General features: G+C 39.7%; 1 protein-coding gene across 2 annotated transcripts in view; it reads left to right on the top strand.

The window, feature by feature from the left end:
- The window catches only part of adcy8 (adenylate cyclase 8 (brain)), a 302457-nt gene extending 290648 nt beyond the window's left edge, over positions 1–11809 (top strand). For both annotated transcript variants that reach the window (XM_014139104.3, XM_014139106.3), the window contains 4 exons: positions 5541–5687; positions 10229–10321; positions 10677–10791; positions 11072–11809. In XM_014139104.3, coding sequence (XP_013994579.1) covers positions 5541–5687; positions 10229–10321; positions 10677–10791; positions 11072–11562 — 846 coding nt within the window. In that variant the 3' untranslated portion in view covers positions 11563–11809. The remainder of the gene's footprint in view (positions 1–5540; positions 5688–10228; positions 10322–10676; positions 10792–11071) is intronic.
- The last annotated feature ends 1483 nt before the right edge of the window (positions 11810–13292 follow it).

A 13292-nucleotide genomic window follows, 5' to 3' on the forward strand; every position in this document is an offset into this window, starting at 1 on the left:
ATATATAAGCCGCGTCATTGTTTAAGCCGCAAGGTTCAAAGCCTGGGAAAAAAGTTGCGGCTTATAGTCCGGAATTTACGGTAATACAAATTGTAATTTGTAACATCCACAAATAATACATACCATACGAAATGTAACATATCATACTAAATGGAGTGTCTCGGATTTACATACAGAATCATACAAAATGCTCTGAGACCAGGTTGGGGGTCAAAGACGCAGTGGCAATTTTAACATGAAAATATTGGTTGTGCAAACTCAATCAAAAAAGCTAATATGCATCAAAACCTCGACACACAAAAAGGTTATAACATTCTGGTTATGGCAATATATAGATCATCTTTGGTTATGATCAGTTTGTGTAGGCTACTTCCCATAGTCAAATTCAGCATGGGTCAACAACAGGGATCATCAACTAGATTCAGCCGCGGGACGATTTTATTTCTTGAGCGGATGGTCGGTGGGCCGGAACATAATAAAAAATTATTTCTAGACTGCAAATTAACCGCAAGAATCCCAAAGAGAGATATATATATATATATATATATGTATATATAATATTTGTTTAAAACATAATTACTTCAAACCTTGCTTACATTTGTATACAATCACATCTCTCTATTATGCGTGGGAATACTTGGGAACAGATTTCCAAAATTAAAATCAATTGGAGCTGATTTCCTGGTGTTTTTACAGTCTTTTATTTCCAATAATGAACATTTAAAAAAAAAATAAACAAATGACACAGTTTTTTGCTCAGAAAACTTTGGTTGGGGGGCCAAATAAAACCACCCACGGGTGCCAGTTGGGGAACCCTGGTCTACAATATTGCTACATTGTTAGAGTATTGGGACACAGCCAAAACACCGTTCTGGTACCAAGCTTCTCCGGTGAAGAATAAAGCAACAAAGTTTATAAAGTCACCCCCTCGCTTCATCTGTTGCATAGTTACAGTTCCATGGGTATTACAGTCTGACATCAAACATTAAGAACAAGACACGTCGCCATATATCTGCCTCAAAACAGATATTAGCAACTGCTTCCAACCATATTTGAATCTTCTTTACCAGTTTGCTTTATTTTAACGGGTGGCCTAATTTCAATGTTTAGTGGCTGATGAGCACCGAGACGTTTTATTTCTACATTTCCTTCAGAACGCTAATTTAGAAAATGATAAGATTATCAACATGATTTGTGTTTCATGATAACTTTTCAGCTCCTGTAAGTTGACACACATCAGTCCAATCAAAGTTAACAGAGAAAGACGTTGATTTATCTGTGACCAATTACCTTGAGCCTTCTTGGACTGGCACTGCCAAGGGGCACCCAAGCGGGCAGAAGAACGTGCCTGGTCCTCAGTCAGCTCTCCCAGTAGGTGCTGCTGTGTTGTTAGTGACATCACCTTTAAGCAAATCAAACGAAAACAGAGAAGATCAACAACGCCAACGGTCTGTGGTTTCTCTGGCTGCCCAGAAGGCATGGAGAGAGGCTGAAACAGCTGCATTCTGAAGCTGCCTTACTCAAAGACAATTTAAGCAAACAATAATATGATATGGAGGAGTTGATTATGCTTCTTTATCAGAATTCAATGATTTTGTTTACATTATTTGCTAACTGGTATGATATAATATTGTTCTGCGAATGAATGTCAGAATTATATGCAAAACAGCGGCATTTGCTGGATAGTGGTTGCTCTGAATGACACGTCGCCACTGCAAAGAAGACACAATTATGTCCCAGGCGTGAAGTTTTCCCTAGATGCAAATCTACAAACCAGGGAGTCAAGAATGGAGCGCAATGGGTTGATTTCATGGATGATTGATAGATTGATAGAGAGAGAGACTATGTATCAATTAATCAGTTCAAGTCAAAAACATTTTTGGGTGTATCAGACAAATAAAAGACAAATAGTTATGTTTTAATTTATAGAGCAAAATTGTATAGGTTATCTAAAACCTGTATAGACAGGAGCAAAGAGCATCCACTAAATAACATTTTACATTTTACATTTTTAACTAATTAATCTCATTAAGCCAGAGATTCATGAACTAAACCATAATTGCTCAATTGCCCACGTATGAAAAATATACATAACCTGTTACTAAGTTAACACAATTATTTACAGTACCATTGTTTAATAAGCTTGAACTTTGACCCACTACTGCATAAATTAATTCTGAATGTAGTATCATTAAAAGGACTGCTAACATGTATAGCTATTGTAGTCTATCTGAATGAATGCCTTACATTTTACATCAACTAGCATATTTGTGATGTACTAACATTGCACCCTATTGGTGATGATTTGACAGTCCCTCATAATTTGCGTTCCTGCTTAGGGGCAAGTGTAGAACTAGATGAGTTGGTGAAACGGATTAGCATACGACTGGAAAACATTGAGCTTTCCGAGCAAGTATTCGAGGAAGCACTAACTTAAACTTTTATCACAGCCCTGTTGATTACAAACAAAATAGCGAAAGCAACTTTGTTGCATTTTGTAACTCGGGATTACATATTTGGTTGTCGTGGAAAAGACGCATCGTTAAAAACATTTGTAAACAACTGGTTGCAGTTCAGAGTCAACCTGGATACTAAAGAAATCCTGAGGGAAGTATCAACAGCGTTATGCTATGGAGGAACAACATACTCCATCGTGGAAAGATCCGGCTACCTCACAAAAGAATTCTAACCCGACAGGAAAAAGAAAATGGGTAAAAGTAATGTATAATATCCCCAGGTGTAAAATAGTAAATAGCGGCTAGTTCTCAGAGAGTTTTGAATTGTCAAGAGGAGTTAAACAAGGGTGTCCGCTGTCGTCATATCTGTTTGTTATGGACATCGAAATGCTAGCTATTAAAATCAGATCAAATAGCAACATTAGAGGATTAGAAATCCAAGACTTAAAAACAAAGGTGTCCATGTATGCCGATGACTCAAGTTTTATATTAGCTAGATCCCTGCAATGTCTCATTGAAGATATAGATGACTCTCTGGACTACAACCTAATTATGATAAGTGTACAGTATTACGTATTGGATCTTTAAAAAATACAAATTTTACATTACCCTGCAGTTTACCTATAAAATGGGCTAAAGGTGAACTAGACATACATGATATTCATATCACAAAATATATAAATGAGCTCTCCACAATGAATTTCAATAGAAATCGTGTAAAAATAGACAAGATCCTGCAACAATGGAAAGGTAAATACCTGTCTATTTATGGAAAAATTGCCTTGATTACCTCCTTAGTCATATCTCAGTTTACTCACTTACTTATGGTGCTGCCTACTCCTGATTTGTTTTTCAAATCATATGAGCAAAAAATATCTTGCTTTATCTGGGACACTAAAGCAGACAACATAAAGCGTGCCTATCTATATAATGAATATGAATTGGGTGGTTTGAGATTATCAAATATAAAAGCACTAAACTTCTCTCCTAAAAGCTTCACTTATTCAAAAGTTTTATTTGTACCCTAATGGTTCTCAAGTAGATTACTAAGAAAAGCTCATCCGTTGTTTAAAAACTGCCTTTTTGCCTTTGTGCAGATTGCCATGTGTCATTTTTCATTAATTGAAAATTATACTTTTTCAAAGTATCTCTCTTTCGAACAAGCATTGCAGAGCTGGTTACAATTTCAATTTCATCCCCCTGAAGAGATAGAACAAATATTACAACAAATATTATAGCTGAACTCAAATGTGCTGGTTGATAAAATACCTGTATTTATGGGAAAGATGTTTGAAAGGGTATTTTGTTTTTAAATTATATTGTAAATTGGAATGGTAGAGTTATGTCCTTCATGTAGTTATCAGAACAGTATGGGAAGGTCTGCTCAATCCCAGAGTACAACCAATTGATTACAGCATTACCCCAAAAATGGAGGAGGCAGGCGGCAGCCAGAGGAGGCAGGGAACTGGTCTGTCTGCCAAATATAAGAAAACAAAACTGGCGGAGGAATACAAATAGCATAAATAAGAATATATAAGCTCAATTTGAGGACCAGGATGTTGACAGCTGTGCCATACAGATTGCAAAATAGTTGGGAAGAGATTTTTGATGTACCGATTCCATGGTACAGGATGTATGAGTTGATATATAAAACGACGCAAGATTCAAGACTTCGTGCTTTTCAGCTAAAATAATTATATGGAATTCTTGCCACCAACAAAATGTTGAATATTTGGGGCATTCAATCGTTGAAGCTCTGCAGATTTAGTTTTTACAGCTAATGCCGGTTTTCCTGAGCCTGGTGCCGTGCAGGTGTTTGTACACGTGCATATACACACACTCTCATTCAAATGCACACATGTGCACATACACGGACACACACACAGGTAAATAGTGCCATATGTTATGATTTTTGTTGTCCTTGATGTCTTTGTTGTTTTTTTCATTGTTGTTTTCTGTTTTCCTTTGTCTTTGTCTTTTGTTCATTTTGTTGGTCGTCGGTGCATGGAGGGGTCTTGGGGGGGTCTTGGGGGTGGGGAATGGAATATATTTTTTAAATTATTATTATTTATTTGTACTTCTTCTGGGGGGGGTCTCGGATGTTTGAGGGGCAGCTCTTGGAGGGCTGGCAGTTGGGAGCTTGGGCCGGTGGCTGATTGATCGCTGGTTCAGGTCCCTGTTTTTAAAAAAAACAACATTTTAGATCTGTCGACGTGCCCTTGAGCTGGGCGTTGACCCTGGTTGCTTCTGTGTGTCGCTCTGGATGGGAGTCTGTTAGATGACTAATGTGATGTAGTTGTTGAGTGGCTTCACTGCAAGTATATTGTATGTTTTAAACATTAAATATATATATATTTTTTTAAAGAACTAGATGTGTGACCAAGTATTGTTAATCTACAAGACTAACTAAAATGAACTTAGACCCCTTTCCTGCAGTCAAATTACTAAATCGCCTCATGGGTGGAATGCCATTCATATTTTTAATGATTTCATTATTAATAATTATAATGATTACAAATCCAGTGTTTCATTGTCGAACGGTTTTGTTATATTTCAGTCTTCTGTGATGTATATAAAATGTCATATTGGGATGCAAACTCAAAAATGAGTATATATCTCTATATCTGACATGGTACAGGTGTCTTATTTTTTGAAGCCCATTACCATGTGTGTGAGGTTTACACTTTTGTTTCAAAGTAGATTTGTTGAAGACTACCAAGAAACACTCTGTGTGACCCTGATTTAGCCCACTGCAGTAAAATGTTAACATAAGAGTTTCAGCCATTTTTTAGGCATTATGTGCCATTAAAATTCTACCGTTGTTAAAGTCTATTTATGGAAAAAATGCCCTGATTTAACTCCTTAGTCATATCTCAGTTTACTCACTTACTTATGGTGCTGCCTACTCCTGATTCGTTTTTTAAATCATATGAGCAAATCACATGTCCCCTCCATCCTTGACCTTTTCCAAATAAGTGTATATAACTACCTGACATTGTTAGAATTCCATTATATGTAATTTTCAATGGCTTTTTCCCTGCCCCTCTTTCTTTAAACATACATTGCCCACATTTTGTTCCACAGGAGCTTTACTCCCAGTCTTACGATGCTGTGGGTGTGATGTTCGCCTCCATCCCAGGCTTTGCCGACTTCTACTCCCAAACAGAGATGAACAACCAAGGGGTGGAGTGTCTGCGCCTCCTCAACGAGATCATTGCCGACTTTGATGAGGTGGGGAACTGCAACATTGTCCTTTTCACTGTCCCGCTAAAAAGTAATTATTTTGTAATTTTTTTTTGTTTTGTTTCATTGATCGTAAATGGGCTAGACAGGGTGAAGAGACATATTTAATTATAAACCGGGTGGTTCGAGCCCTGAATGCTGAATGGCTGAAAGCCGCATACCACGGGTATGACAAAAAAAATTACAAATTTGTTGGTAACCTGTTTATAATAGCAAAATGGCACCTCGGGGGTTTGTGGTATATGGCTAATATACCACAGCTAAGGGCTGTATCCAGGTACTCTGCGCTGCACTATACAGAAATCACTCTGCCATTTCCTGGTTGCAAAAATTCAAATGGTTTGCCTAATTTCAGGTTATGTGACAAAACAAGCACATATACAGTAGTGTAGAGAAACATTGTACCATCTAAATTGCTGTGAAATATATTTTCCATAACCAAAAATATAATATTTTGAGCTGTTTGAAGTTGGTGTACAAAACCGAAAGTAAAAGATGCAAAAATGATACGTAAGAACGGGAAGCATGGAAATAGTGCACATTGAACAGATCTACCGCATCTTAGAATTGCTTTTAATGAGAATGAATGATCTATAACACATTTCTATGTGAATTTGGTCTTGCCGCCCAAAAATGTATATATTGTAGCTTTAACTAAACATTTCTGAAATGCAAATAAAAATATATATTTTGTGTGTATTTTTTACCCCACTAACATACAAATATTTTTGAACGGCTGAAGGTAGCACACACATTATTTTAGTCATTCTTATCTTACCTTAGAAGTGTTTACTTGGAAGGCTGACCAGAAACTACAGTATTTAGTTGCAATATCCCATAATTGATGTATGCTATGCTACTATTCAAACTCTCAACGGTAAGTCGATAGCCCAACTGCTATCCCAACAAACACACGTTAGGCCATACAAATTGTACTAAGTGTTTAACGGATTACATGTATTTTTTTAAGTGACGCAAGCAGCAAAGTCTATACTTTGAAGAGTCACCTTTTGCAGCAATTACAGCTGTATGTCTTGGCACATCTAGCCACTGGGATTTTTGCCCATTCTTCAAGGCAACTTTTCTACAGCTCCTTCAAGTTGGATGGGTTCCGCTGCTGAACAGCAATCTTTAAGTCATACCACAGATTCTCAATTGGATTGAGGTCTGGGCTTTGACTAGGCCATTCAAGACATTTAAATGTTTCCCCTTAAACCACTCGAGTGTTGCTTTAGCAGTATGCTTAGGGTCATTGTCCTGCTGGAAAGTGAACCTCCGTCCCAATCTCAAATCTCTGGAAGACTGAAACAGGTTTCCCTCAAGAAGTTCTCTTTATTTAGCGCCATCCATCATTTCTTCAATTCTGACCAGTTTCCCAGTCCCTGCTGATGAAAAACATCCCCACAGCATGATGCTGCCGCCACCATGCTTCACTGTGGGGATGGTGTTCTCGGGGTGATTTGAGGTGTTGGGTTTGCTCCAGACATAGCATTTTCCTTGATGGCCAAAAAGCTAAATTTTTGTCTCATCTGACCAGAGTACCTTCTTCCATATGTTTGTGGAGTCTCCCACATGCCGTTTGGCGAACACCAAACGTGTTTGCTTATTTCTTTCTTTAAGCAATTACTTTTTTCTGGCCACACTTCTGTAAAGCCCAGCTCTGTGGAGTGTACGGCTTAAGGTGTTCCTATGGACAGATACTCCAATCTCCGCTGTGGAGCTTTGAAGCTCCTTCAGGGTTATCTTTGGTCTCTTTGTTGCCTCTGATTAATGCCCTCCTTGCCTGATCCGTGAGTTTTGGTGGGCGGCCCTCTCTTGGCAGGTTTGTTGTGGTGCTATATTATTTCCATTTTTTTAATAATGGATTTAATGGTGCTCCGTGGGATGTTCAACGTTAGATTTTTTTTTTTATAACCCAACCATGATCTGTACTTCTCCACAGCTTTGTCCCTGACCTGTTTGGAGAGCTCCTTGGTCTTCATGGTGTCGCTTGCTTGGTAGTGCCCCTTTCTTAGTGGTGTTGCAGACTCTGGGGCCTTTCAGAACAGGTGTATATATTGAGATCATGTGACAGATCATGTGACACTTAGATTGCACACAGGTGGACTTTTTTTTGCAACTTCTGAAGGTAATTGGTTGCACCAGATCTTATTTGGTGGCTTCATAGCAAAGGGGGTGAATACATATGCACACACCACATTTCCTTTTTAATTATATAAAGAAAAATTGAAACAAGTAATTTTTTTTCATTTTGACTTCACCAATTGGGACTATTTTGTGTATGTCCATTACATGAAAAAAAGTTGAATCAATTTAAACTACAGGTTGTAAGGCAACAACATTGGAAAAACGCCAAGGGGTATGAATACTTTTGCACGGCATTGTATTTGAGAATGCTATTCATTGACTATAGCGCAGCGTTCAACACCATATTGCCCTCAAAGCTCATCACTAAGCTAAGGACCCTGGGACTAAACAACTCCCTCTGCAACTGGATCCTGGACTTCCTGACGGGCCGCCCCCCCAGGTGGTAAGGGTAGGTAACAACACATTTGCCATGCTGATCCTCAACACAGGGGCCCCTCAAGGGTGTGTGCTCGGTCCCCCCTCAGTCCCCTCCTGTACTCCCTGTTCACCCAAGCACGACTCCAACGCCATCATTAAGTTTGCCGAAAACAATGAGACTGCCTATAGGGAGGAGGTCAGAGACTTTGCAGTGTGGTGCCAGGATAACAACCTCTCCCTCAACGTGATCAAAACAAAGGAGATGATCGTGGACTACAGGAAAGGAGGCCCGAACACACACCCCATTCTCATCGACGGGGCTGTAGTGGAGCAGGTTGAGAGCTTCAAGTTCCTTGGTGTCCACCAACAAACTGTCATGGTCCAAACACACCAAGACAGTCGTGAAGAGGACACGACAACGCCTATTCCCCCTCAGGAGTGAAAAGATTTGGCATGGGTCCTCAGATCCTCAAAAAGTTCTAAAGCTGCACCATTGAGAGCATCCTGACTGTTTGCGTCACCTCCTGGTATGGCAATTGCTTGGCCTCCGACCGCAATGCACTACAAAGGTTGGTGCGTACTGCCCATCACCAGGGTCAAGCTTCCTGCCATCCAGGACCTCTATACCAGGCAGTGTCAAAGGAAGGCCCAAAAAATTGCCAAAGACTCCGGTCACCCTAGTCATATACTGTTCTCTCTGCTACCACACAGCAAGAGGTACCGGAGCACTATGTCTAGGTCCAAAAGGCTTCTTAACAGCTTCTACCCCCAAGCCATAAGACTCATGATCAGCTAACAAAATGGCTACCCGGACTAGCTGCTGCTACTCTCTGTTTATTATCTATGCATTGTCACTTTACCTCTACCTACATGTACAGTACATATTACTTCAATTACCTCAACTAACCTGTGCCACCCCACATTGACTCTGTACTGGTAACCTTTCTATTTAGGCTCGTTACTGTTATTTTGTTGTTGCTCTTTAATTATTTGTTATTTTTATTTCTTTGTTTACTTATTTAGTACATACTTTCTAAACACTTATTTTTTATTTAAACTGCATTGGTTAAGGGCTTGTAAGTAAGCATTTCATTGTAAGGTTCGGCGCATGTGACAAATACAATTTCATTCGATTTTTATTTTATTTAGAGTGTTAAGTTTTCAGGCTGACTAGCATCTATTGAGTTGCAATATCCCATAAATTGAATTCCGAAATCAACTTTAATTATCTTTTTAATATAATTTATTTTTTGAAAAGTGAGGTGAGCCAGCAAATAAAAATAAATAAATATTTTTTAGCCCACACATTTTTTATCCCACTAACATACTGTATATGTTTTATTTAATTCACTCATCAGAATGACATATTGGATGACTATCAAACTAGTCAAACTATCAAAATAAGCAGGGAAGGCCAGCCACTCAAAAATGTTGTTGGACTTTTGCAGTTGACAGTTGTGCTAGTCAGATGCAATGGTATGAAATATTTTAAATTAAAGGTACCACTTTGCTTCAACAGAGTACAAAAACTAGTTTGAGATCTTTCACTAAACTATTCATATCGTTTTACAGATCCTGGTGGAATGGGTGGTATCTGACAATGAGATTCTGTTCTAAATCTGCCATAGAACCGTGTTATTCACGGACGGTGTCAATGTCACCAAACGAGGCCAGAACAAGACACAAACCAGCTGCAGTCGACTAATGCCTCGCCTCTTTGGACAGGAATAGACGTGCCTTTTCCCGACTTGAAACTTGCCCCAAGATACAGCACATACTTAGGTAGCAGCTGCAGAGTGGCACAGTGGATGGATGAAGAAACACTTTTATGTGATATGGCATTGCTTTATAAGTTGCTAATGGGTTGTTTGGTATAATGAGTTGCTTACTGTGTCAATCAATCACGCGATTGATTGACCAAATCTTGTTTACCCTTGTAGTAGTGATGCGATATTGAGCACAGTTAATTAACAATGGACTGCTTGTGTTTCTTCTCTACCCTGTTCGTCTTTGTCTTTGTGTAGCTGCTTGGTGAGGAACGATTCCAGGATATTGAGAAGATTAAGACTATCGGCAGCACCTACATGGCAGTCTCCGGACTGTCACCAGAAAAACAAGTGAGCAAAATCAACATTTTGTGGTTCAGTAATTCGTGGCCATATCCTGACTTGCGTAAAACCTATATATTAACACTGACATCATTGATTTGTGCTGTTACCTTGTACATGCTGTACGTGTAGGTGCAGTAGAAAGGTATGTACAATTTGTGCACAAGGTGTAACAAGACATAAAACGCAGAACTTGAACCTTATTTCTAAAGAGGGGGTATTTTATCTGTACATCATCATGTGTGGCATAATTCTGACTCCATTTGACACTGGTAGCACTATAATCTCAATCTGTGATTCAGTTTGCACTGTCAATCTTTCTCTCTGATGTCACTCTGATTCTTGTCCCTCTCTGTGTTCATAGCAATGTGAGGACAAGTGGGGTCATCTGTGTGAGCTGGCCGACTTTGCCATCGCCCTGAACGAGAGCATCCAGGAGATCAACAAGCACTCCTTCAACAACTTTGAGCTAAGAATTGGTAAGAAATCCCATGTGCTCCCTCCCTGGCAACCACTCAAAATGAATAGACTATGAAAGTGTTTGAAATTCATTAACATACTGTAGTTTTGTCACTAGGTGGAGCTAACTCTTCTAAAACTCTCACTCGTCTTTCTTTTCCTCCCCTTTATCTTCCCTTTTTTTCTTCTCGATTTCCCTTCTCCACTCAATCATCTCATATTCCTATTTTACTTCCTCTTCCTCCTTTTCCATCCCCTTCTCTTCATTTTCGTCATCTTCCCCCTCCTACTTTTTCTCAGGCATGGCACATGGCTCGGTGGTGGCGGGTGTGATTGGCGCCAAGAAGCCCCAGTACGACATCTGGGGCAAGACAGTGAACCTGTCGAGCCGCATGGACAGCACAGGCGTGAGTGGCAAGATCCAGGTGCCTGAGGACACCTACCTGATCCTGAAGGAGCGAGGCTTCGCCTTCGAGTACCGTGGCGAGATCTACGTGAAGGGCATCAGCGAGCAGGAGGGCAAGATCCGCACACACTTCCTGATGGGCCGTGTGCAGCCCAACCCGCTCATCATGCAGCCGCGCAAGCTCCAGGGCCAGTACTCGCTGGCGGCCGTGGTGCTGGGCCTGGTCCAGTCGCTCAACCGACAAAAGCAGAAGCAGATCCTGAACGAGAACAACAACTCGGGCATCATGAAGGGCCATCACCACTACAACAGGAGGACGTTGCTGGCCCCTGGGGGGGCAGAGGTTGGCCATGCCGAAGTGGCAGATAAGACTGAGTTGCCCTGAAGAGGCCCGCTGCAAAAAGGAAGGGAGGGAGGGGACTTGACAGGACTGTGCTTTCTGTTTTCATCCACCCTCATTGCATCGATTTGTCCATTCATCCATCTGTCCAGCCATCCATCTATCTATCCTTCTGACAATTCAATGTTCTGCCTACTATACCCCCTAACCCCTTGCCTGGTGTCAATGTTTCTGTTTTGTATTTCTTTTATATAAGAGAACACAATAAAGGAGTTAAATTTTTTATAGATTACTTGTGTCTGGTGACTTTTTTATTTTGTCAGTGCTCGACATTCATACAACAATTCTTGCCCTTGTTGTTTATTTTCTGCTCAGACGTAAGTAGCTGGACCATGTGTTAGAGCCGGACTGGATCGTGAACCTGCATGACACCCATCTCCCAGGAGTGTTGTCTACGTAGACAGGCATTTAGAGTTGCAAAAATCTGTTAACTTCGCAAAAATTCCCCCTTCCTACCCTTTGCCAAAATGTTCAGGTTTTCAATATGTGTCTGACAATGGTGGTAAGATCAAAACATCACTTCAATATAAAATATAAACATTTGCTAGTTGGCATGTTGGAGTTTCTTCTTTTATCCCTGTTTATACCTGGTTCTAACTTGTGACCTTTCCTGATCTTTCCTGGTCCACATTATGATTGTGCCTGTTAGCACCAGGTTTAAACGGGGCTCTAAATATCATCTCCTAATCTACACAAAACATCTTAATTGTTTTGACTGCTTTGAGAGCTTTTAAAAACACTAATTATATTCGCTGCAATGGGGCTAACTGATCTAGGATCAATCACTTCATTGCAAATTAGTTTAGAGGCATAGAGTGCAAGAGGCTGTTGCTGTCCGAGCCACCTATTGGATAGATGAGTTCCATTTGTGCTATGTCTCTGATGATAGTGAGGCATTAGTTAATTGTGATGAGGGAAATTAACAACTCAAATGAGTCCTGTGAGAATCACCTCCCAACCCACTGGGCACACACTGGTTGAATCAATGTTGTTTCCACGTCATTTCAATGAAACAACATTGAACCAACGTGGAATAGACGTTAAATTGTCTGTTTCCCAGTGGGATTTTGTTCAACATTCTAGCGCTAGAGGAGTGCAGAGGTAACATTTTTCTCAGCTCAATGATAATAAGAGTATTGTGGATAGTCAGATTAATGTAATAGTTTGTTTAAAATTATTACATGCTTTGTAAAAATCCCTAATAATCCTGTTTACATGGACACATCTGAAATGAGGCTACCTGATGGGACTTAAATAAATGAAGAAAATCGGCAATCAAAAATCAATGCTCTACCACAGTGACCATGTTCATTTTGCGAAGGCTATTTGATTCCGGACATAAAACGTTTGTATGTGAAAACTATTTGTAAGATGTATATTTTCAGTTTTTCTGAATATACTTCACTCATTCATAAGAGGGAGGCTTGCGCTACTGAAGCTGGCACATGCGCAAATCAAATGCACTGCTGGAACACCGATTAATATACTGTTTACATGTCCTAATAATTTTAAAGATTGCTCAGAAAACCAGGTGTTTTAATCAGCGTATGCTTATTTCAATTTTGAAATTATGCCGATTAATGTTATTTCAATATTCGGAAAACTGCCATAATCAGTTTAATATCGAATGATTAGTGTGCATGTAAATGTACTCAATGATTGTAAGCTTATTGATGCAGGTTTGCTGGCTAAGGTTATTACAGTCTGGGTGTCTA

This window comes from Salmo salar, chromosome 14 (genome assembly GCF_965601325.2).
Source record: "Salmo salar chromosome 14, fSalSal1, whole genome shotgun sequence".
Classification (NCBI taxonomy): domain Eukaryota; kingdom Metazoa; phylum Chordata; class Actinopteri; order Salmoniformes; family Salmonidae; genus Salmo; species Salmo salar.